Source organism: Saccopteryx leptura, unplaced genomic scaffold (assembly GCF_036850995.1).
Source record: "Saccopteryx leptura isolate mSacLep1 unplaced genomic scaffold, mSacLep1_pri_phased_curated manual_scaffold_18, whole genome shotgun sequence".
Lineage (NCBI taxonomy): Eukaryota > Metazoa > Chordata > Mammalia > Chiroptera > Emballonuridae > Saccopteryx > Saccopteryx leptura.
This window is the reverse complement of record NW_027095700.1, coordinates 335,033-361,702: the sequence shown is the minus strand read 5'-3', so window position 1 is coordinate 361,702 and position 26,670 is coordinate 335,033. Positions and strand designations below refer to the sequence as shown.

The following is a 26,670-nucleotide window of genomic DNA, read 5'->3' as shown; positions in this document are numbered from 1 at the left end:
GAGAAGTGACCATCAGCTTCTTTTCCCCTCCCCCAATCCCTTCCATCTCCAGCCAGTGGCTCAGTTGGTTTGAGTGTTGGGTACTGATGATAGCTCAGTTGGTCTGCATGTTAGTATAGCTCAGTTGATCTAAGCATCAGTCCCTGATGGTGTTTTCCTGGTGGATCCTGGTTGGGGCACATGCCAGAGTCTATCTCCCCTCCTCTAAAAACAAAAACAAAAATTAAAAAACATTTTTCTTTTGATTGATTTTTAAAAAAGGGATGGAGGAGAGAGAGAGAGAAACAATGACCTCCCATTCCACCCATCTATGCACTAATTGGCTGACTCCTGCATGTATCCCATCTGGACCAAACCCACAACTCTGGCACATCTATATAACACTGCAATTAACTGAGCTACCAGGCCCTGGCATAAATGGAATTTTTCTACTGCTGTTAACAAGAACAACATACTGGGCACTGGCTTGCCAGGTGGCTCTTTGGGTTGAGCATTCTTCAGGCACACCTTCAGGTTCGATCCCTAGTAAGGGCACAAATGAGAAGCAACCAATGAGTGCACTACTAAATGGAACAATGACTGGATGCTTCTCTCTCCCTCCGATTCCCTCCATTTCTCCTCTTTCTCTCTCTCTAATCAATAAGAAATTAAAACAAAAACTACTCTAAAGTAAAATTGCTAAGATGTATTTGCACATTTAAAATTTTGGTTAACTGTCAATAAATTTATATACAAAAATGATAGAAACTTCATTTTCTCAAAAGCTTGATTATTTCTATGTCTTTGCTAACAAAATCTAAAGTGTTTTTAAAAAGCCACATGCATGCTAGAAATAATGTTTATAATATATGCCACAAAAACATATTAATTCATTTTTCAAATAAATTCACAATTATGTTTGGAACCATAAAGACACCAAACACCTAAAGCAATTCTGATAAAACAAAATAAAGTCCAAGCTAACACTTTCCCTGACTTCAAATTATACTATAAAGTGACAATAATCAAAATAGCATGGTAATAATAAAAAAAAACACCCACCCACACCCACACACTGACCAATGGAACAGAATTGAGAGACCAGAAATAAATTTGTAGGAAAATAAATTATTTGCCCACATATATGAGCAAATAATTTTTGACAAAGGACCCAAAAACATACAATGCTGATAAAAGTTTCTTCAATAAATAGTATTGGGAGTATTAAAAGGCCACATACAAAATGAGAAAACTACACTGTTTGTCCCATGTACAAAAAAATTAACTCAAAATGCATCAAAGACTTAAATATAAGATATGAAACAATAAATTATATAGCAGAAAACACAGGTACTAAACTTACAGATGTATAGTAAAACACAGGTACTAAACTTTTAATTTCTTAAAATGTCTTAGGATTTTATTATTTGACCACAAAGGAAAGGGAATTAAAAGAAAAAAAAATAAATGAGTATACATCAAACAAAGTGGCAACCAACCAAATTAAAAGGTATTGCAAATGATGCCTACCATAAGGTAGCCAAGACATGGAGACAACTGAAGAGTTCTTCAATAGGTAACTATATAAACATTTGATAAATATATATTATAGAATATACTAAGCCATAACAAAAGATGAAATACTGCCATTTGTGATAATATTGAAGTACTTGAGATAATCATGCTAAGTGAAGTCAGTCAGATGAAAAAAGACAAAAAGTGTGGAATATAAAACAAAAAGAAACAAACAAAAATAACAAATCAAACAAATGTGATATACACACAACAAAATAGAGGTTACCAGAGGGCAGACAGGAAAGAGGGGATGGGGAGTGATAGAGGGTAAAGGGTGTCAAATATATAGTATATGTGACGACTGATAAAAATTATACTTTGGGTTGTGAGCACACTGATTTTGTATAATAAAGCTGTACACATAAATTTTAAATGTTATCCCGATACATTATTAAGAAAATTGTGACTTTATGACTGGTTGCCATATAAAAAATTCCAAATTATTCACTTTGTTCTTTTGTAACAGTTACAAAATAAAAAGAGAAAACTGGTTGAAACATCATGCTTTGTCTGTTTTGAATTACGAAAAGCAGTTACCTTTGCTACTTTCTTGTCTCCTTCTATGTGCACTCCAAGAAGCTGTCTAAGTAGGAAATAGGAGATTTCCAATTCTGTGAAGATGATTGGTAAAGGTTTAATTGCACCAACCACCTGTCCCACCATTCTGTCAGCACAGCACAAAGTGGGGTCAATTTTTGTTCCAACTCTTGGTTTATTAATAAAATATATTTCCAACTTTTAATTTCTTAAAATGCTTGCAAAGGGTAAAGTTAGTCCAAAAAAAAGTACATGTACCTACACATTTTAATCCAGTTATATTATGCTTATATCACATAAGAATTATATAATAAAAATCATATACTAATCACATACAAAAACTCTGATTTAAAAATAACAACACTGGAAACAAGCATTATTGGAAATTTAAAAATTAAAATATTCACCTGATTAAATTATAAGGGCAAATGAGATGCTTGCTAAACTCAAAATGAATCTCATTTATTTGTTTATTTATTTATTTGATTTTTAGAGAGAGGAGAGATAGGGAAATATAGAAAGAGGGAGGAGAGCAGGAAGAATCAACTCATAGTAGTTGCTTTCTATATGTGCCCTGACCAGGCAAGCCCAGGGTTTCAAACTGGTGACCTTGACATTACTGGTCAACACTTTATCCACTGTGTCACCACAGGTCAGGCCAAAATGAATCTCATTTAGTAAGATATCCTAGCCATGGCCAGTTGGCTAAGTGGTCAAGTGTTGACCTGGAACGTGGATGTCTAGGGTATGTGGATATTGTGGGTTTGATCCCAGTCAGGGCACATAGAAGCACCCATTTGTTTCTCCATCCCTCCCGCTCTTGCTTCTCGCTCTTTTTCTCTCTCTTCCCCTCCTGATGCCATGGCTCGACTGAAGAGAGTTGGCTCTGGGTGCTGAGGATGGCTCCATGGCCTCACCTCCGGCTCTAAGAAGAGCTCAGTTGCCAAGCAATGCAGCAACTCCCCAGATGGGCAAAGCCTCACCCCCTGGTAGGCTTGCCAGGTGGATCCTGGTCCGGGCCTATGCGAGAGTTTATCTCCACCTCCCCTCCTCTCACTGAATAATAATAAAAAAAAGATATCCTGGTTGGTTCAGTGATAGAGCCTCAGCCTGGAGTGCTGATGTCCCAGGTTTGATCCCCAGTCTGACTACACACAAGAAGCAACCATCTATTTCTTTCCCTCCTTCTCCCCCTACTTTTCCTTTTGCAGTCAGTGTCTTCATTTTAGTTTTGAGTGTGAGCCCCAAGCTCTGAAGATGGCTAAGCTGGTCCAGACATCAGTCTCAAGTGCTGTTGATAGCTTGGCCGACTACAGCATGGGCCCCAGATGGGGGTTGCTGGTGGATCCCGGTCAGGGTGAATGAGGGAGTCTATCTTTCCTCCTCTCACTTAAAAAAGAAAAGGAAGACATATATCTCATGATTAATTTCTAGAACTAAAACTGGTAATTGTTAAGGCTTTTTAGTAGTACACTAGTGTTGAACTTGAGAAAGAAGATACCTACCAAGAAGGAGTCTTGGGGGCAAATGTGGCACAATTTAAAAAATGATGCCTAATAGAGAGAAACCTGAGCTAAGCTACCTGCCTCCACACTGAACTGCCTGCTTCTACTGTGGTCCTGCCATCTGAGCCAACCCTTAAAGGGGTTCCTGGAATTGTATTTCCACATCCACTTAGGGCTGCACAGATATATCCTCATTACCATTTTCACCCATCAGTCAGAGCAGCTCATTTCTGACCAATCAGGATAGTGCCTTTTGGACCAATAAAGTGAGGACAAACCAGTGAGGGACCACAGGCAGGAATTTTCCTCTATATAAGTCAGCTTAGAAAACATACCTTTTTTCCCACAAAAGACTAATGACTGCATTTTCTCAGTTATAACTTAAAAAATAAAGATGTGTCCTGGCTGGTTGGCTCAAAGGATAGAGCATTGGCTCAGCATCCAGATGTTCCATGTTCGATCCCGAGTCAGGGCAAACAAGGGAAGTGACCATATACTTCTTTTTACCTCTTTCTCTAGCTCTTTTTCCCTCTCTCAGCCAGTGGCTCGACTGATTCAAGCATTGGCCCAGGCACTGAGGATAGCTTGGTTGATTTAAGCCTTGATCTAGTCCCAGAGGCATTACTGGGTGGATCCTGGTCAGATGCATGAGGGAGTCTATCTCCCCTCCTCTCACATCCAAAAATAATAATAAAATAAAATAAAGATGCATCACCAGAGCAGAAGAGAGCAGAGCAAGGCAGAGCTATCTACACAGAGAGGGGCCTTGTGTGAAGGTTGTCTTGCCTGTGGGAATCTAACAACAGCCATATAGCACAAATGAGCTAGTTTCATAGCTGTACTGTATCACAACTGAGCTATGTGAACTAAATAAAGCTGACTTCTTCCTTATCCTAAACTGGGATTCATATTGGTATGGAATGGGTACCAATAGCTATAAGATGACACAGCCTTATTATTACATCTTTCTATTTAAATATTTGTACAATGATGTAATAACAAGTTACAAAAAAAGGTCTCCTGAATATCTTCATTGAAAATAAACATATTACAACCATATAGAGAATGGAGAACGTAAATATAAAGCAAAGCAATGTCGGAAAATAGAGTAAAAGCCCTCCAAAATTTTCTTCCTATCATACAAAAAAGAAAAGTCAGAATTAGTTTAAAAACTCTATCTAAAGGCTTGCAGCAACATGTGGAACATTTATTTTAAAAAGGGGGGTGTCCTCAGTAAGACCAGCAAGGTTTATGACATTTTAACTTGTCCTAGGTCCCATCCCTGTCCACTAGTTCTGTAAAGAACACAAATCTGTGATGAAAACTACAGGCTGGCAGGCAGTCAGTGTAGTCAGTAGAACAGGGCCAGAGCAACTTGAGTCTCATCCCGAGGGTTACCATTTGATTTGTCTGATGTTTCCCTGGAAGTTCTCATTCAGCCTGGATGCCCAGTGTGAAAAGTGTTTCCCCCAGAGAACTAAAGGATAATAACTGGGGCAAATAACACACCAACCAAAATACTTGAAAGACAAAAGTTTGGATGTACATTGAGCTTTAAAAAATCTGACATATTCCTAGAAATCTAGAGAATACCTATAATATGTCTATATTATGTGTAGAGCTATACGCATGTTAGGAAAGACCTTAGAAAGCTATAAGCTCTCATTTCTTATTGGCCTTAAGCTGGAAGAGAATGAGAAGGCAGAATTGTTAACTGCCTGGATAAGTGTTGAAGGCATACATCAACATAAAGAGTAATGACTAGAAGACTTACTGTTTCTAGGCATTAAAGAAATCTCTCTGTTCAATCACTAGCTGAACCCTAAGCTGACAAGTATACACTTCACTGGGCACACATAAAAAAACAACAAAATATTGAACTAGTCCACAAATTCACTGAATACAAAAACAAAAACTAGTAGAACAAGCAGCAACAAGCTTGTAAGGAGAGGAGAAAAATCTAATTTCCTGAGTTATGATATTGTATCATGTAAAATATCATTTTCAACAAAAAGTTATGAGATGCAAAAAATAAGTGTGGGCCTTATATAGGAACAAAAGTAATTCAAAGGATTACTTAAGAACTAGGTATATCTTAGCCTTTTTAAACAACAGTTTATGACAGCATATTTTAAATGTGTTCTAAGGACTTAAGAAAATTATGTCTAAAAACCAAAGTACAGTATGCTAATCACTGCTCACCATGTATACAGCATCAACAATAAAAAAACAAAAGAATCAAATAAACATTCCATAGTCAAAAAGTATAACTGAAATGAACAATTAACCGAAGAAGCTCAAAAGTTGATTTAAGCAGCAAGAAGAATCACCAAATCTAAATACAGATCGTTTGAGATTATCTATTTTGAGCAAAAATAAAAAATTAATTGTCTCAGGAACCGAGACACCGCTAAGTGTACCAATAAATGCATAATAAATTCTATAAGGAAGGAAGAAATGACAAATAATAAAGACATAATGACTGAAATAATCTCAGAACTGATTCAAGAACAGTCTGCTGTAGCATCCCACCCCCATCAAGGCACATATGAGAAAGCAATCAATGAACAACTAAGGTGTCGCAATGAAAAACTGATGATTGATGCTTCTCTCTTCGTTCCTGTCTGTCTGTCCTTATCTATCCCTCTCTGACTCGCTCTGTCTCTAAAAAAAACCAAAAAAACTTGAGTTCAATAACTACATAATACATTTTTTTAAATTTTGAGCCCTAAAATTAAGGTGCATCTTATACATGGGAAAATCTTATACATGGGGAAATACAGTAATATACTGGCAGCTCAGCAGCTAGAGCCTTGGCCCAGTGTGTATGTGTCCCAGGTTTGGTTCCTGGTAAGGACACATAAAACCCTCTGCTTCTTTCCCCTTCCCTCTTGCCTCTCTCTCTCTTTCCTCCCATGGCCAGTGACTTGATTAATTAAGAGTGTTGGCCCAGGGTGCTGAAGAGAGCTGGGTTGGTCCAAGCATCAGCCTTAGGTGCTAAGGATAGCTTGGTTGATTTAAGCATCGGCCCCAGACAGATGTTACCAGGTATATCCCAGTCAAGTTGCATGCAGAAGTCTGTCCCACTGTCTCGCTATCTGCCCTCCTCTTACTTAAAATAAATAAATAAGTAAATAAATAAATAAATAAGTAAACCTACAATTTAAATAAGATATTTAAAATACAAAATCGTAAACAAAGCTATATGTGTATATAAAGTTTACTTTTTAATCTCATTTTATCATATTTTTGTTCTGGTTAAAAGAGTTTAAAATTCAGCTTACCTTTAGTACTCCCTTTAAAATGCTACCACCAGCCACTCCACCTTTAATGTCATCAACCTCACAGCCAGATTTGTTGACATCAAAGGACCTAATAACTGTTATAGGAATAGAGAATGTGAAGAAATCATAAAACTTATTGTTATTTTTTTTTTTTTAGTGAGCAAGAGACAGACAGACAGGAAGGAAGGGAGGTGAGAAGCATCAATTCATAGTTGCAGCATTTTACTTGTTCATTGATTGCTTTCTCCTATGTGTCCTGTCAGGGGGAGAGGGTGACATGAGGAGGGGCTCCAGCCAGAGACCATGGGGTCACATCTATAATCCCACACTCAAGCCGGCGACCCTGCATTCAAGTTGGTGAGCGTGTGCTCAAGCTGGAGAAACCCGCGCTCAAGCTGGTGACCTCGGGGTTTCGAACTTGGGTCCCCAGTACTGCAGATTGAGCCTCTATCCACTGCGCCACGATCTAGTCAGGGAAAAACTCTTTCTGTTAATTTAATTAGAAGAAATATTTATTCAAATTCCATTTTCTATGAGAGTGACCACTTGATATCCATACCTTAAAGGTAAATTTTTGGGAAACTATTATTCTAGTGCTCCTTGTAGTCTTACTTATAGTGAAAAAAAAATACTGATCAGTTAAATAACATGATTATGCTTTACCTATACTATGGAATACAATGTTAAGAACATAACCACTAGTTGGCTCAGCGGTAGAGCGTCGGCCTGGCGTGCGGGGGACCCGGGTTCGATTCCTGGCCAGGGCACATAGGAGAAGCGCCCATTTGCTTCTCCACCCCCCACCTCCTTCCTCTCTGTCTCTCTCTTCCCCTCCCGCAACCAAGGCTCCATTGGAGCAAAGATGGCCCAGGCGCTGGGGATGGCTCCTTGGCCTCTACCCCAGGCGCTAGAGTGGCTCTGGTCGCGGCAGAGCGACGCCCCGGGGGGGGGGGCAGAGCATCGTCCCCTGGTGGGCAGAGTGTCCCCCCTGGTGGGCGTGCCGGGTGGATCCCGGTCGGGCGCATGCGGGAGTCTGTCGGACTGTCTCTCCCCGTTTCCAGCTTCAGAAAAATACAAAAAAAAAAAAAAAAAAAGAACATAACCACTATACTTGTGTAGTTATGTGAAGAGATTAGTATTCTAAGCCAACCTATTCCTGCCCCATTCGTGTTGCGTCCTAACTGTGGAATTAAATACCTCAGAATGTAACAAAGTGAAGACAGAGTCTTTAAGAGATATAATTAAGGTCAACTGAGGATACTGGATATGCCTTACTTACTCCATTATGACTAGTATCTCTCTAAGAGGAAGTCTGAACACACACACACACACACACACACACACACACACACACACACACACACACGATATCATGTGAAGACAAAGCATCATGAGGCTACCTGCAGCCAAAGAGAGAGTTCAGAAGAAACCAAATCTTCCAACACTCTGATCTCAAGTTTCCATGACCATGACAAAATAAATTTCTGTTAAACAACCCATCATGTGGTATTTTATGGCAAACTAATGCAATAACTCTCACATACTATTAATGAAAGTAGCTAAAATTTATTCTCCAGGGTCTAATACTCTGAGAAAAATAAGCTGTATTTCTGATTGTTAGTCTGATAAGCCCTAATATACAGCTAAATTAGAATGTACTGCCAAAGTAAGCTTATATAAAATTTCTGTAAAATGTTAAATCCAGTTTGTTGCTCTTGTAACCATAATTCAGTATCACCAGTTTAGTAATTACATTATGTGTTCTGTAACAAATAAAAAATATGCTGTCAATTCTGTGCTGTCACCTCTTGCCAAATTCTAACAGTTAAAAGGCCTGTTCCCCTCCAGCTGACACACATCAAAGATTAACATCTGAGCAAGAAGAATAAATGTTAGCTAGGGCTACATGGATCTCAGTGGCCCCCCTTCTCTTTTTTTTTTGTATTTTTCTGAAGCTGGAAACTGGGAGGCAGACAGACTCCTGCATGCGCCCAACCGGGATCCACCCGGCACGCCCACCAGGGGGCGATGCTCTGCCCCTCCGGGGCGTCGCTCTGTCGCGACCAGACCCACTGTAGCGCCTGGGGTAGAGGCCAAGGAGTCATCCCCAGCGCCCGGGCCATTTTTTTTGCTCCAATGGAGCCTTGGCTGCGGGAGGGGAAGAGAGAGACAGAGAGGAAGGAGAGGGGGAGGGGTGGAGAAGCAGATGGGCACTTCTCCTGTGTACCCTGGCCGGGAATCAAACCCGGGACTTCCGCATGCCAGGCGGACGCTCTACCACCGAGCCAACTGGCCAGGGTCTCAGTGGCCCCCTTCTCACTCCTACCATGCTGAGGCTTGTAGGTCAATAGGATGACCTCACTATAGGATCCTGTGACAAAGAACAATAAATATAGTTTGTAAATTTCTTGCTAGCTTCAGTTCCTATAACAACCAAAGAAGCAAATTCTGGTCTTTAGATAAACCAGCTCCAGCTCTACTGACTTTAATCAGTTATCTCAACACACTGGGCTAGTTTACACTAGCTTCTTTCAGCAAAGAACTCTCACCCTCCCCCCATTGATTCCTTTGTTTTATTTTTGCTCATTCCTCATCCTTCTCCCTCCTTATAAAAACCCCTGCCTGTACAATACAAGTGGAATATGGGTTTTGAGGACAGGAGTTCCACCATCTTTTCAAGTGAATGGCACTTGAAAAGACCTTTCTTTCTCATCAGTACTGTTTCATGTACTGTAGTTTGTTTTCATGGTACCAGTCCTGCAGCTCATTTTTCTGGCTTCAACACCCCTCTCATTTAAAAGAAACTGTACAGGTATACTTCTGTTTATATGTATATAATTACATAAAAAGACAGAGCAATGGAAAAACATGTTTGCATTAGTATTGCAGAACTGGATTTTTTCTTTATATACTTCTGACTTCAGTAATAAAAATTTAGTTTAAAACTACAAAATAGGCCCTGGCCAGTTGGCTCAGTGGTAGAGCATCAGCCTGGTGTATGGACATCTTGGGTTCAATTCTCGGTCAGGGCACATATGAGAATTAGCCATCTATTTCTCTACCCTTCTCTCTCCCCTACTCTTTCTTTCCCTCCCAGAGCCAGGGGCTCGACTGATTCAAGCGTCAGCTCCAGGCGCTGAGGATAGTTCCTTGATCTGAGAGTCAGCTTCAGGCACTAAAAATAGCTGGACTGTTTTGAGTACTGGCTCCACAGCAGGGGTTGCCAAGTGGATCCCGGCCAGAGTACATGTGGGAGTCTGTCTCACTATCTCCCCTCATCTTACTTAAACAAACAAACAAACAAATGAAGAATTACAAATTAATTCTATGACTATGTAACCTTGAGGAAAACAGTGGTCCTTAACAAAATGTGTGCATTGCATTCACTCAACAGAAGAAAATTTCCCATAAAACACACAGGAGTCCTAGATGTAGGTCTAAAAGACTGAATGTTTATTTTGGAAAGGCCACTATAAACTTGTGGGCAAGATTTCTGAAGTTAATCAAACTGTATCAATCTTGATACTGTAAAATTAAGGTAAAAGAAACATGAAAATCACCTGTACATTAATTCTAATATCCTGTTCCTGATTAAAACATTACCTCTCAACAAAGAATACTTTATTACTCTAACCTTGATTACACAGTATACCATAAACACAGCAAAAAAGGTTAATGTAAATATTTTATTCAGGGTTCTGTTTTGCATCCAATCTTGCATTGCCAAAATCTTTGAATTAATCTATCTTAATACAATATTGCATATGTGGCCTGGCCAGTTCAGTTATTTAAGAGAATCAACCTGAAATGACAAGGTGATGGGTTTAACCCTGGTCAGGGAACACACAGGAAACAATCAAGGAATGCATGTCTCAGTGAAACACAAGTCCTTTCCCCCTTCCTTCATCTCTCTGTCTCTCTAAAAATCAACAAAAATTAAGCCCTGGCCAGACAGTGTGGTTGATGAGAGCATAATCCCAGAGCGCAGAGGTTGACAGTTTGATTCCCTAGTTAGGGCACACACAGGAAGAGCTGGATGTTCCTGCCTCTCTCTTTCTCTCTCTCTCTCTCTCTCTCTCTCTCTCTCTCTCAAAAAAGTACATATACATACTTTCACTTATGCCACATGTTGTTCTTGGTTTTCATAAACTCATTCCTTATTTAAAAATTTTTTAAAGTTGTAATGTCACCTCTGTACAACAACAACAAAAAATAATAAACACCCTTAGAAGCAAATAAACAGAGTGGAAAGATCAAGTCAATAATGAAAAGACAACAATGAAAAGAACTTACCAATAAGTCGGGGTTCTGAGGTCAAGTCTCTTAGAGGTACTGGAATTTTCTTTACTATATATATACTCACAGACAACTTCAATATTATATTTCAGCTGAGCAGAAACTGTAATAATAGGAGCACCTTCTGCTACTGTACCTATATGGCAAAATTTAAAGATCAGAATTCTAAAAATTGTTCTGAACATTTACATAAAATAACCATTAAGTTGATTTAAACAGCAACATATAAGTAATCATTCTGTTTATAAATATTAGAGTTTTGTTTTTCCTTCTAAAACTGAACACTCTGAAGTTAGATTAAATCTATAAAAAAATAAAAAGAATCTTTTTTTTTTTTTTTTGTATTTTTCTGAAGTGAGAAGCAGGAGGGAGATAGACTCTGGCATGTACCCTACTGGGATCCACCTGGCGTGCCCACCAGGGGGTGATGTTCTGCCTATTAGGGGTGTTGTTCTGTTGCAAACTGAGCCATTCTAGCATCTGAGGCTGAGGCCATGGAGCCATCTTCAGCACCTGGGGCCAACTTTGCTCCCATGGAGCCTTGGCTGCAGGAGGGGAAGAGAGAGACAGAGAGGAAGGAGAGGGGGAGGGGTGGAGAAGCAGATGGGCGCTTCTCCTATGTACCCTGGCTGGGAATCGAACCCAGAACTTCCACAAGCCGGGCCAATGCTCTACTGCTGAGCCAACTGGCCAGGGCCAAAAAAATAAAACTATTAAAAGTAATAAATACTGTACTTGCACGACGGGGAAAGAAATTTTGATAGCTGAGAAGACTTTCAATACAATAAAATTTATACTTCAATACATGTCAAGAGTAAAGTACAGACCCTTTGCTAATCAATAATTGTTGGTACAGCCTGGCCTGTGGTGCAGTGGATATATAATAGCATTGACCTGGAATACTGAGGTTGCTGGTTCAAAACCCTGGGTTGGCCCAGTCAAGGCACATATGGGAAACAATATACAAAACTAAAAAGAAGCATCTATGAGTTTATATTTCTTGAGCCCATCCATTCAACTCTCCTCCCTCTGTAAAATCAATCAATAAAATATTTTTAAAAATTTCTGGGACCTGGCCAGTTTGCTCAGTGTATAGAACCTCAGCCCAGCATGTGGCACCCCAGGTTCAATCCCTGGTAATGGCACGTAGGAGAAGCCACCATCTGCTTCTCTTCCCCTCTGTCTCACCCTTCTCTCCTTCCCACAGCCAGTGGCTCAATTGGTTTATCAGCCCCGGGCAGCATCAACTTCAGATGCCAAGAATAGCTTGGCTAATTCAAGGCCCCACACAGGGGTTGCCATGTGAATCCTGGTTGGGGCACATGTCAGTCCCTCTCCCCTCCTCTCACATAAAAAACAAGTTACTTTTTTATTTTTTATTTGTTTGAAGATTCTAGCAGGGGTGCACAGCTACTCATATACCCTTTACTAAAGAACCACCCTCTCCTCTATTGGGGAATGTTGTTCTCCTCAACAAAGTGCACAGATTCAGGAGGGACACATGGAAGGAGGAAGGAGGATACCCACCTTGGGAAGTATCAGTGAAGGAGGAAGGGGATACCCACCTAGCTAGCCAGATTAGCCAAATCCTTATGAATGGGGTGGCCAATGTCACAGCCAGATTGCCCTCACATCTGTAAATTTGTTCTTTATTAATTAAAGAGCAAACAAGCTGGTCAATAAAATAAACCAAGCAGAAAGATTTTATACATACATGTACTTTTTGTTTTCTATACCACATAATGTGGCTAATAAAGCCAATATTTCTAACAACTAAGACATGAAATATCAAAAAAAATACACAATGTCTTACCCAAAATGAAAACAGTACATTTTAGAGAAAGAGATATTAAGTAGATTAAAAATTCATTGTCAGCTTTTGTTCTGGACATAGGTAGTCATTGAGAAAAAAGAATCAGGATTATTAGAATGCAAACACAAAAGAAACATGATTCATTCACTTCACTATTACTGGAAGAATTTTAAGGACATCTAATTGCTGCTCACTTTGGCAGTACATACACTAAAACTGAAATAATACAGAAAAGATTAGCATGCCTCTATGCAAGGATGACAGGCAAATCTGTGAAGTTTTCTGATTTTTTATCTGAAAATAGAATTATTACATTGTTTATTTAAAAGCAATGTGTTTACATTTGAAAAGACAACCTCAGTTGATAACATAGAATACAACTTTTCCAGGTAATGTACTTTCAGAACATCAAATACAGAAACATTTCACTTCTATCAACTGGCTAAAAGCAATAAAGATATTAAGTAGGAGGAAGATATATAGGTTTTACAACTCATAAATTAGAATTTATCTGAGTTAAATGCCTCTCAAAATAATTCATACATTTATTAAATATTATATCCTCTTACCTTGTACAAATGTAAATCTGTTCATACTGTTCTTTGGCCTGTCTTTTACCAAATCAATTTTATGTTGTAGAATTAAAACATGTTTCAGTTTCATAATATCTATTGCAGCCAAATGTTCAGAAGTCTGAGGTTGAGGACAAGATTCATTACCAGCTAAATTGATAAAGATTAAGAAAGAAATCAAATAAGTAGAGTAATATGAATTAGCTGGCACCTCACAGACTTTTGGATGTCCTATTCAAAGCAATTTCCTGGACACCACTGACAGGTGTATTTATTTTCCCATTTAAACTTCATGATTGAGCTCCCTGCAGTCTCCCAGCCTTTTAACTCCTATTCCTAGCCCTGAACAGAATGCTTAAAATCAAGAAATTTGGCCTCTTTCAAGCTAAGCTCTTTCACAGATTTAACTCAGGGATAGTGGTTCTATTCAGTCTTTAGGACTTTCTGGCCCTATCTAGCTCCAGAATACTTCAAAGAGAAAGTTGCTTCATATAATCTATAAACTATAATTCCTCAAGCCTAAGAATGTGAATAACAACAAAGATGGCCCCCAGTGGTCCCCATTTACAGGTGTTCACACCCTTGTGAAATCCTTCCCTTTAGTGTGAAACAGAACTAATGATTTAATTCCAAAGAGAGTACTGCAAAGTGAGGAGATGACATAACTTCAATTTCGGAGACTCTACATTCCAACTTCAAAGCTCTTCGTCTCTCAAAATAGTTGCCATGTTATAAGGACAGTGGGAAATTTATAGAGAAAGCCCATGTGTGTAGGAACCAAAGTCTGAGAAAACTTAAAAGCAGATTTTCCAAACCCAGACAAATCGTGATGTAATTGCTATCAATTACTGTAAACTGAGACCTTCAGCTATAGACAAGAAAATTCTAGTCAAAGAAAGAATGATTAATGTTACTTATTCTAAGTTACTAGATTGTGATATACAGTACTTTGGTTTTACAGCTATTTATTAACAAAAGAGAACAATCTAAAGTACCAAAAATATACTACTTAGAAGTATGTTTTATTTAGTACCCCAATGATGATCTTTCCAAGTTATGTTTGTAGTGATATACCATGTGACATGCTTCTTGAAAAGTTTAGCCTGTGAAGTAAAGGATTTGGCCTTGCTCAAAAGGACTCCAGCAAGTGCCTAGCACATCTTAAACAAAAGCTGTGATAGGAGTATCCTTAGTCTGGGCATGACTGACTATATTAGATACTAGATGTAAGGTGTGGCTGCCACCACCAGTCTTTCAATAAAGGTTGCCAAGCCTGACTAGGTGGTGGCGCAGTGGATAGAGCGTCAGATTGGGACACAGAGGACTGAGGTTTGAAACCCCGAGGTTGCTAGCTTGAGTGCAGGCTCATCTGGTTTGAGCAAGAATCATCAGCTTGAGCACAAAGTCATTGGCTTGAGCAAGGGGTCACTCAGTCTGCTGTAGCCCCTGGTCAAGGCACATATGAGAAAGCAATCAATGAACAACTACGGAGCCGCAACGAAAAATTGATGTTTCTCATCTCTCTCTCTTCCTTTCTGTCCCTCTCTCTGTCTCACTAAAAAATAAAGGTTGCCAAACCAGAAAGACCAATTTGATTCATTTAATACTCATGTAATTTTAGTGTGGGGGATTGGGAACATGAGGTCTCAATCATCTGAAGACTAAAATCTACCAGTAAATTACTTATGCCTGTCTGATGCAACCTCAGTAAAAACTCTGAATGCTGAAATTCAAATGAGATTTCCTGGCTGGTACTAAAGTATGTCATGTTTATGATATACACTGAAACCAGAGTAATTCCTGCCTCAAGACAAACACTGATAGATACATGTTTAGAATACTCTTTGACTTGGTCCTATGCATCTTTTCCTTTATCTGACTTTAATGTGCATCCTTTTTGTACAATAAATCATAGATGTGAGCATTCAGTTTTCAGTAAAATTTGTGATTCAAACAAATCATCAAAGCTAATGATGGTTAAGAGAATTCAGTGAACTTGCAGTTGGTGTCAGAAGTAAAGGCAATATGGTGTGGAAATATTACCTTCTAACTTTTACATTTGGCCACCAATAACAAAATGTCTCAACTAACATAGGAAAGAAAACATAATTTTAGCTTTGAAAATATTTATTCAGGTTTTGACTTCAGCTTTTCATATGAATATGGGAGATCTATATTTAAAGAAAACCATTACATTGATACATGTGAGCATTCCAGAGATTTAAAAAATGAACCACCTTCCTATACTTCTATATAAAAACTTCTAAATAAAAATAGTAGGAAAATGTATTGTTGACATAAAAACAATTTTTTTCAACTCCCATAACAATTCTCAAGATATCATCCCCAGGTTCACCTTGTTTAGTATTGTATAAGCAGACATGAATGTTAATTTGGATAACCTATTATTTCCCATGTATGGCCAGTAAAAAGCCTAGTTCCCTTTGAATATTTCACCTTCAATAGACTCTGCATTGATTTTTCCAATCCTGATATTATTTACCTATTAACAGAAGAGCTGCATCCTTCACTGCTGTACCATTCAGCATAGTAGCCATCAAAATATCATGGCCAGGACAGTCAGCAAAGGAAACATGTCTAATAATCAAAATATAACAATGAGATTTGAGATCAATTAAATACATAAATATGCAAATTACAAACTCCTTCAAGTGAAACTACCTTGAAAATAATGTAGCTCTTAAGTGGCTACTAAAGCTTGATGCTTTGATAATTTGAAGGGATTATCAGCTGAAATTAAAATAATTAAACATCATTACAAAGCCGATACAATTCACTATGAGCAGATATAATTTTCCTAAAGACAAGACTCAACTAAGCTTGGGAAAAGACCCAACTCCAATTAAAGTTCAATACAAATAAAATGTATACTAATGAAATGGAGAAGAACTATTTATTTGCCTACTATACATGCTCTTCATGTCTTCTGCCAATTTTCTACTTGAATCAGTATTTTTATTATTTATTTATTTTTATTCAGTGAGAGGAAGGGTGGCAGAGACAGAATCCTGCATGTCCCAGGGAACAGGATCCATCCAGTAAGCCAACTAGAGGGTGATGCTCTGCCCATTTGGGGTATCACTCCCTTGTTCAGCAACAAGCTCTTCTTAGCAACTGAAGCAGAGGCCATGGTACCATCCTTAGTGCCTAGGACCAACTTGCTCCAATTGAGCCATGGATGCAGGAGGAGAGAGAGAAGTGAGAGGGGGAGGGGTGGAGAAGCAGATAGGTATTTCTCCTGTGTGCCCTGACTGGGAATCAAACCAAGGACATCCACTCACTGGGCTGACACATACCCCTGAGCCAACTAGCCAGGGCCTTATCTTTTATTTTTAACTGTGAATTCTTTTAGGATTCTCTATATATTTCAGTCCATTACTGGAGATGTGATTTGAAAATATTACCTGTAGGTTAGTAACTTTTATTTTGAACCTCTTAATTGAATTTTTATATACTATTTTTACTTTTGATGACCTACAACTTTCCCAGTCTTTTTAACGTGTTCCTCTTCAGCTCAACATGTAAAATCACCTCAAAAAGTCTTACATTCTAAAATATTTTTTGCCTGCATTTTCTTCTAGAAATTAGTTTCAATTAATCCATTTAATAACTACATATATTTTGAACATGCACTCAAAGTGTATGAAAATAGGCAAATGTTGAGCACAAAGTGTACAATTTATAAACAAGATGTTAGGTTTATAGCTATTACTTTAATTTTTCTATTTTAGTGAGAGGAGGGGAGGCAGAGGCACCATGACTGGGAGCCACTGGCAAGTACATCGCTCTGCCCATGGAGGGCCCTTGCTCCGTTGCAAATGGAGCCATTCTTTTAGTGCCTCAGGTGGAGGCCATAGAGCCATCCTCAGTGCCCAGGGCCAACTTGCGCCAATCAAGCCATGGCTACTGCAGGAGGAGAGAAGAGAGAGAGATACAGGGGAAGGAGGGGTAGAAAAGCAGATGGACACTTCTCCTGTGTGCTCTGGTTGGGAATCAAATCCAGGACATCCACATGTCAGGCTGACGCTCTACCACTGAGCCAACTGTCCAGGGCTGCTCTACTTTTTTTTTTTTAATCTTATGGACATTTGGTTGCTGAGTACTATCTGCTAAAAAGCCTATTGTCCACAGACCTAATTTATTACTGGTCTGTAATCAGTTAGACATATAATGCAATTCTATTTCTGAATTCTCTAATTCTGTTCCACTGATTGATCCAGTAATTATTGCCATAGCTAAGTAAGTTTTCAAATCAGAGCAATATTTGCTACTTATTTTTACATATAATTGTGTAGCCATTCTAGTTTCTTTACAAATAAACTATAAAATAAGTCTATCTATACCAACAAAAAAACCTCGCTGGGATAAGTACTGCATTAAGCCTGGACATCAACTGGAGCAGAATTAGCATTTTTAGTATGCTGAGTTTTCTAATCCATGAACACAGTATCTCCATTTAGATTTTTTACTTCTTTCAGAGCTCTGTACTTTTCACAGAGTAAGTTCTCTATGTGTTTTACATCTAAGTACTGTATGTCATCTTTTTATAAGATTTAAGTAGAGTATATAAAATTTTGGTGTGTATACATTCATTATTAGTATCAAGAAATGCAATTAATTTCTGTACATTGATCTTGCATTCTAGAACTCTGGCAAACTTGCTTAATTAAGATTTTGGTAGGTGCCTTGGGAATTACTATGTTAATAATTGTAACACCCGCAAATGAACAAAATTTCCCTTTCAAATTTGGAAAGATTATCTTTTTATGTCTTATGACAGAACCTGTAGAAGTACGTATAATAAATGGTGAGGAAAGACACTCCTGCCTTCTTCCTGAAGTAGGATAAAACACTCATTCTTTCACCATTTGATGTTTTGTGAAGACTTGTAGTACTGATTTGTTACGAAGTTGAGAAAAACTCACCTGTATCCCTAGTTATTATAGTTGGGTGTTTTTCTTCCAGAGAAAGAGAGTGAGAGGGAAAGGCAGAGACAGATGGGAAGGGAGAGATATAAGAAGCATCAACTGCTAGTTGTGGCAACTTAATTGTCCCACTCGCAGGGGTAGTCAACCTTTTTATAAAATCCACCCACTCTTGCAGTGCTGGTCAACCTGGTTCTTACTGCTAAAACAAACTAAAAATAGCTTGGTTGCTGAGCAACAAAGTATCACCTCACAGGGAAGGGTTTGCTGGGTGGATCCCAGTCAGGAGCACAGGTGCACATAAGGGAGTCTGTCTCTGCCTCCCCAGCTCTCCCTTAATTTAAAAAAAAAAAGGTAAGATACAGAGTAAAAAAATATAAGACAACACAATAAGAATGTACAAATTTTGAGTAATTTTAATTAAGCATTTGCAATTTATAGAAGAGAGAGAAGCAAAGAGATTTTAAATAGGCTTTCATGGAAGTAAAGATGTGATTATCTGAAGTAAATTAGACTGCTTTAAGGAAAAAAAGCACATGACTGCATTATCAGAATGGGAACTGTCAAGCAAAAAAGGAATCTGGTGATGAATTCTAGCATCTTGAAAAACCAGTGTAACTGCCAACCTAATGGACAGAAGGCAGCATTTAAAGACTAACAAAAAGACTATTTGGTTACCATTTTGAAAATTGTATGTTCATGCTCTAAACTTTCCTTGGGTAATTCTAACACCCAAATATATCACTTGGTGTTTATCACTGTCCTCTTATGAAAAACCAAGACAGTCAATGACGACCTTCTAAAATCCAAGATATTAAAAAGAATTCATAATGCTTTTGGCTTTTCTCCTTACCTAAGAAACAAGACACTACAATGCTGCAAAAACAAGAAAGAAAGAAACCACTTAATGCAATAACTTCACTCTGAATATATGCTGATTCTTTATAGAATCTTCACATCTATAGTTTAGCATAGGCTTAAATGAATGACCTTTAAACCTATTGTTATTACAACATAAACTCAAAAATTATTATGCAGCTATTGTAAACTAGAATATGTTCTTCAAAGCTAGAAAATGTTCTTTAAAGTTTCTTACTCACATTTGGGGAAAATGCATCTGAATCAAGCTAAAGTTTAAATTACTATTCAATATCTCCATTACATGTAGTTCAACAAACACAAAACAAAAAAGTGTGTTTAACACAAAAATAATCACCTGACTAATCTGAAGTTCCCTTTTGTCCCTGGAATGTCTGTAGGAAACTCATCAGGTGTACTACTTCCACAGGATCTATAGTACTCTGGCTGAGGACAACTTGCATCATCAAGTTCATAAATCTAAAAGTTTCAATGAAAAGAATGAATTTATCACTGGTATTTTTGAAAATTAAAGTAAAAGTAAAATAGTTTCTACTTTCATATTATATGATGTACTTTGGCATTAGTGTATCCAAGTTTGATTGTAATGTTTCTTTCCAATTCATTTTTGAACCTGACAGTGTGAACTCCAGAAATAGCTTTTACAACTGTAGATTTCCCATGAGCAACATGACCAATTGTACCTACAAAGAACAGAAAAATAATTAATATGCATCCAATATGCACCAAGTATTTCAGTATAGTTAGAAAATCAAAATTGGGGGTAGGAGGATGATGTGGTGGGTAGATAGTGTTATATGAAGTTGTCCACTTCATTAAAAGTATTAAGACATTTCTGACTTTTAGTACTAAAAACCTTAATGTTTCCATGGGGCAAAAATCTGCTACCTCCTGTTGTTCTACAATAATTCCTGCTATTATATACTTCTGACCTTGTATTGCTAAATGCCTTTATGTTCCTTTGAAACAAAATCTGCTATGTCCTGTGTTCTGTGATAACTTTTGTGTTGCTGTTTTTAAAAAAGTCAGTGACCAACCATGGACCAGAATATGCTAATCTGAGCTTATGAGATGCACCAACACCCACATATACTGATGTCTGTTTCAGATAGCAGCCACTCCTAGTCGCTATATCTAATACTCCCTTTTATTGCTCATGGCTATGCCTTTCTGGTCTCAGCGCATCTGCTGACAGGTGCTTTAGTAAACTTTGCTTAAAATAACCTCTCCAGCCTGGTTTCTCTTGGCACAGCACCTGAACTTACAGAAACCTGTTCAGTTGATTAACTATGTCAACCTAATAAAAAAACAAAGCAAACAAAAAACCCCCACACCAATCCATAATACATATAAATACACCAGACTATCTTTTGAGACCCTAATGTTCCCAAATATCTAATATGTGTCACAAACTATGCTTGATTACAGGAACTAACTAAAACCACTAATGGTTAACCACATCTGCAGATAGCTCAAGCAGACATATCTACCACAGACCTAGGTTGCTTCAGACTGTTCCCACCCCATGCCTGGAGAACCTGTCTTCATTTACATACTAAAAATCATACCCAGGTGAAATAATGTACATCCACAATTTGTGTTTTGTGCCAAGAAGCTTGCAAGAGTGTGCATACTCCCAATTTTTTTCCTGAAGTCACTGCCCCTTTCTCAGAACTCCCTACCTATCAATCCTATCTACGCAGCTAGTTGATTTAAAACAGGGGTCCCCAAACTACGGCCTGCAGGCCACATCTGGCCCCCGCTACACTTCCGGAAGGGACACCTCTTTCATTGATGGTCACCAGGAGTATTATATGTGGCGGCGCCACAAAGCCAAAAGCAGGTCCATAGTTCCCATTGAAATACTGGTCAGTTTGTTGATTTAAATTTACTTGTTCTTTATTTTAAGTATTGTATTTGTTCCCGTTTTTGTTTTTTTACTTTAAAACATGTGCAGTGTGCATAGGGATTTGTTCATAGTTTTTTTTTATAGTCCGGCCCTCCAATGGTCTGAAGGACAATGAACTGGCCCCCTGTGTAAAAAGTTTGGAGACTTTTTAAAGTCTGCTTTAAAACCTCCTCAAGCCCGACCCAAGGAGAAAAGATACTTTAGAGCATGAGCTCCCCTTTCAGTCACTGACCAAAGTTTCTGCTCTGGTTAAGACTCATTCTCTTGATGCAAGTAGCATTGAGACCCTTGGTTTGGATCCCTGACATGAAAGAATTGGTAAAAATCTATAACCAATAACAATGTTATTTTCCACCTTTTACATATACTTTCTTTGCAAAAGTTTTCCTGCAGTGTAACAGACAACGCTATCACATACCTGACCACCCTGTTTATAAATTAGTCATGTTAACCCCCAAGATAAACTTAAATAGTTAATAAAATTTTGCTCTGGCCTGATAGCTTGGTGGGTTAGAGCAGTTAGAGCATCATCCAAAGCAGAGGTTACAGGTTTGATTCCTGGTCAGGGCACAAAGAAACAGATCAATGTTCTTATCTCTGTCTCCTCCTTACTCTCATTAAAATAAAAAAATAAAATAAAAGCCTGACCAGGCAGTGGCACGGTGGATAGAGCATTGGAGTGGTACATGGAGGTACATGGAGGTTTGAAACACTTAGGTCACTGGCTTGAGCCCAAAGGTGGCTGGCTTGAGCACAGGGTCACTTCCTCTATTGTAGCCCCGCGGTCAAGGCACATATGAGAAGTCAATCAATGAACAACTAAGGTGTTGCAATGAAAAACTAATGATTGATGCTTCTCATCTCTCTCTGTTCCTGTCTCTCTGTCCCTGTCTGTCCATGTCTCTGTCTCTAACAACAACAACAAAAAGTTAATTAGATTTTCATTAAATACACTGAATCTTATGTTCCAGGAAATGACTGTGCCTTTAACTGCCACCTACAAACCCATTGAATAAAGGTGAAAGAGAACTGGTTCAAACAGGTTAAGAGTTAGGCAAAAAACATAACATGTTACTATAGATAAGGTCCACCAGAAAGTTCTGTTTTTGGAATAAAACAAAATACAAATTTTTCTTACCATCAATAAACTTTATTAAATAATATAATTGCAATTATTATTAATGATTTCTTGCCAGCATGAGGGCAATTTGTATATCCCATTTTTAAAAAATGTTTTATCTTTTGATGTGAAAAATTGAACCAGTGCTTGTTTGATATCTTCTTCATTTTTGAATTTTTGCCCTTCAAAAAATTTTGTAAGGGCAAAAACAAGTGATAGTCGGAGGGTGCTAGTACCAGGGAATATGGTGGATGCGACAGACGTGCTTCTGTAGCATTTCTTCCTTGTTGAAATTTGTAAAAATTACAGTGGCGTAAATGAACTTTTTCAGTAGCCATGGGTTCACTATCGCTTCACACATAAGACTAACGTGAATCAACTTTGTTTTAGTTAATTTGCTACGTCAGTATGTATACATTAAGTGATAAAAATAGAGAGGCACACATGCGCCAAATAAACATGTGCTTACATGTCGAAACTTATTGTGATAGAAACGGACAGAACTTTCCGGTAGACCCTATATATACCTACTTGATGCTAGCCCCCAAATAACATGACAAAAACTTTCATCCAGAATATGCATAAGCATTCTAGACAAAAAACACACAAGCTAGAATTTCTGAGAGTCATAACTGTTAAAAGTTATTTCCTGTGGATTCCGTATGTGCCGCAAATAAATTTTGCTTTGTATGGTAACTACTCTGGTGTAAGGTCTGTTCTTTGTTCACCAACATGTTAAACCAAGTACAGTTAGGTAACATGTTACTCAACCTGCTGTTAATCTCCAAAAAGATTACCTTCTCTTGAAATAAACACTAAATGGAAAATGCAGAAAAATTTTGTACACTAAAAAAGTACTCAGTATTTTTAATATATATTAAATAAATATATATATTTAATAAATATATATAATAAATATATTAAATAAAATATATATTTTAATAAAATATGTATTTTTATAATATATATTTAAATTTTATTTACTATTTTTATTTATTCATTTTAGAGAAAGAGAGAGAGAGAGAGAGAAGGGGGAGGAGCAGGAAGCATCAACTCCCATATGTGCCTTGAACAGGAAAGTCCAGGGTTTTGAACCAGCGACCTCAGTGTTCCAGGTTGATGCTTGATCCACTGTGCCACCACAGGTCAGGCCCCCAGTATTTTGAGTGAAATAGATAGATGTCTCTGTCCAATTCTAAAGGACAGGGTGAGAAATCCATGAAAATAACAAAACAAATCCAGTTGAACCACAGAAAATATATATAGTTTAAAGTATTGTATGATTTATAATTTTTTCATAACTTAAGTTATATTGTTTATAGAAACCCTAAAATAATGTCCAAAATTTACTGTGAATGAACTTCTCTTCTAAATTAGAAAGTTACCAATTAAGAAAAATATTTTCTTAATAAAAGCTTCATATCAAGTTTTACAAACACTGTTCTTAGAATCATTCTGTGCATGAACACCTGAAAATAAGCAAACAATATTTGTAAGGTATTTTTCCCCGCCAAGAAGGAAGGAAGGGGCTGAAGCCACAAAGTGTGGAATAATAAAAGGCTTTGTTTAGTACAGCGCGCATCCCACCTGGTGAGGTTCCTTGTCTCCGAGGAAAGATGGAGGCCAGGGAAGTTGCAAGTGGTGACCCGCGTGGGAGATATTTAAAGGGTCCTTAGGGTGGTCAAGCTAATATGACGTGGTGAAATCTCACTGGCTGGAGGATGGTCCCTGTTTTCCAAAGGGTTCCTGGGAAGTTTCTTTTGGCATGCTTGGGTGTGGGTGGTCTTAGCCAAAGTTCCCGGGTCTGATCTTTCCCACTATCCACCAACCTTATATTCTGACCTTTTGTGTTAAATAGAAAAGGGGTGCCGTTTATTCATCTGGCTACTTCCTGCTGATTAGGGGTGTCGTGGGGAGGGGGAGATTGGAAGGCGGTGGCTTTGAGGGGTGTCAGGAGGAACATCTCTGTGGCGTGAGTTGAGAAACTTCGCGAATGCAGTCCTGTAAGGATTTAAAAAAAAAGAGGAGTAATAGGGGGATTTGTAGGGTCCAGCCTTTTGGTGAGCTGGAGATGGATGGAGTCCAGTGGTTCCGACTGCCAGTGGTCCTGTAAGGAGGCAAGCTTGAGGCAAAACTGCATGTCAGGAATGGCATAAAAAGGGGAAAGGAAGGGGTCCCATCCATTCCCATAACCAAGACCTGTGAGGGAACTAGAGGTCCAGAGTGTGATGGCAAAACAGAGAAGGTAGCCCCCCGTGTCCACAAAAACGAGATGGACTTACCCATTAGCTGCAGCATACCCTGGATTCTCCGAGTACAGGCCGTGTCCTAGGAGTTTGAGCGATGCACCCACCTGGCTGGATTGGCCTTCTATTCGGGCGGCTTGTCCTCCACATAGAGGTGCTGAGGAAAAACCTGTTGCCCAAAGGGGCAATCACTCCGCCAGTGACTGGGCTGTTTGCAGTCAGGGCAGGGCTCAGTGGGCAGCCGTGGGCAGGGGCCCTCCTGGGACCAGTGGTCCTGCTTGCCACACTTAAAGCAAGCTGCTGGTGGGATTTCTCTTTGTGGCTTGGACTTGGGTCAGGCACTTCCTGTGTCTTGGCTCTGGTGTTCTACTGGCCTCAGGGCTGCCACAAGAGCCGGGGTTTGGAGCATTACCTTCAGCTGCATGTGGGCCTGCTGAACAGCCTTGGCCTATTTCTACTAGTTGGGATGTTAAAAACTTTAAATGCCGTGTTCACAGGTTCCGTATAGGGGTTTGGGGGGGGTTGAGAATAAGAGGAGGGGGGCTCATGTGGACCCTGGCACCCAGATCCCGCAGGAAACGCTGGAGCCAAAGGCAGGACAGGGCCAAAACTTCCTGCAAGAAAATTGGGGTTGGACATCCTGAAAACCAGTGTAAGAACCAATGCCAGGCTGAGAATGGCTTGATGGAGAAGGGGTTTAAGAACACTGTGAAGAAGGGAGGGGCCCCTGACCAGCAGGGGAGCAGAAAGAGAGATGGCAGTGGTGAACAAAAAACAGGTTTTTGCGAAGGGGGGGCTCTCAGAGGGAAGAGACCCGAGCACAAAAGGGGTCTGCAGAGGGACCAGAGAAAAGTCCCAAGAGAGGGGCACCCCCGGGGGTCAGGCAGGAGGGAGAGAGAGTTGGGAGTCCATGGAGAAGGAAGGATCAGGAGTGGAGGTTTCAGGGGAGGTTTCTCTGGCCAGAAAAAGGCCTGCGCAGTGGAACAGGCGGCACAGAGATTAAGGACGGGTGCGCAGATAATTAGAATCCGTGTATGTAAGAGATCTCCAATCATTTCCCAGCTTTTTTGGCATTAAATTGGTGAGGGTGTTAACACCAAAAGTCCCTTCAGGAGGCTAATTCAGTGGGTTCTGTGGCCTGGCCACAGCGGAGAAGAAGAACAGTTTCTTCTTCTTTAGAGAAGGAGATTCCTGTGCCCCCACAGCCGCCCTCAGTCCTCGAAGTGGTCAGATTTGAGTTTCAGTGTCCTAAAACCTCAAGGTCTGGCCATGGACAGATAAGGTAAAGAGGATGTGCTCCGGATGTCTCCACAAGCACACACACTCGGAACAGAAAGACTTCCCTGACATAGCTACGGTTTCGGACAGGGAGTCTCAGAGGAAAGAGCTGAGGGGAAGGGGGAGGCAGGGGACTTACCACACCGTGTGCCGAAGTGGGTGGAAGGTCAGAGGTCCTGGTTCTTTCTCAGAGGGGAAGGAAAGAGGAGCGGTCTTTGTGGACTTCAAATTCCTCCCAGCCCTGGCCGGTTGGCTAATCGGTAGAGCGTCGGCCTGGCGTGTGGGGCACCCGGGTTCGATTCCCGGCCAGGGCACATAAGGGAAGTGCCCATTTGCTTCTCCACCCCCCCTCCTTCCTCTCTGTCTCTCTCTTCCCCTCCCACAGCCAAGGCTCCATTGGAGCAAAGATGGCCCGGGCGCTGGGGATGGCTCCTTGGCCTCTGCCCCAGGCGCTAGAGTGGCTCTGGTTGCGGCAGAGCGATGCCCCAGAGGGGCAGAGCATCGCCCCCTGGTGGGCAGAGCGTCGCCCCTGGTGGGCATGCTGGGTGGATCCCGGTCGGGCGCATGCGAGAGTCTGTCTGACTGTCTCTCCCCGTTTCCAGCTTCAGAAAAATAAAAAAAAAACAAAAACCAAAAAAACAACACCAAAAAAAAAAACTCCTCCCAGATTTTTGGCACCAAAATGTAAGGTAATTTTTTCCCCACCAAGAAGGAAGGAAGAGGTCAGAGGC

The 26,670-nt window shown here is 39.5% G+C and overlaps 1 protein-coding gene, 1 long non-coding RNA gene and 1 other non-coding gene across 4 annotated transcripts in view; 1 reads left to right on the top strand and 2 right to left on the bottom strand.

The window, feature by feature from the left end:
* Positions 1–26,670, bottom strand: part of LOC136386873 (uncharacterized) — a 265,786-nt gene that overhangs the window by 233,746 nt on the left and 5,370 nt on the right. The gene's annotated exons all lie outside the window — the stretch shown is intronic.
* The window catches only part of LOC136386874 (eukaryotic translation initiation factor 2 subunit 3B-like), a 78,104-nt gene that overhangs the window by 50,076 nt on the left and 1,358 nt on the right, over positions 1–26,670 (bottom strand). Inside the window, 7 exon segments of the mRNA XM_066358000.1 lie at positions 6,881–6,975; positions 11,174–11,237; positions 11,239–11,312; positions 13,559–13,711; positions 16,065–16,159; positions 19,724–19,845; positions 19,942–20,069. Of these exon segments, the coding sequence (XP_066214097.1) occupies positions 6,881–6,975; positions 11,174–11,237; positions 11,239–11,312; positions 13,559–13,711; positions 16,065–16,159; positions 19,724–19,845; positions 19,942–20,069 (731 nt within the window).
* On the top strand, positions 13,180–13,281 carry LOC136386892 (U6 spliceosomal RNA). The gene has a single exon (XR_010748047.1). It is a non-coding gene; the product is annotated as a U6 spliceosomal RNA (small nuclear RNA).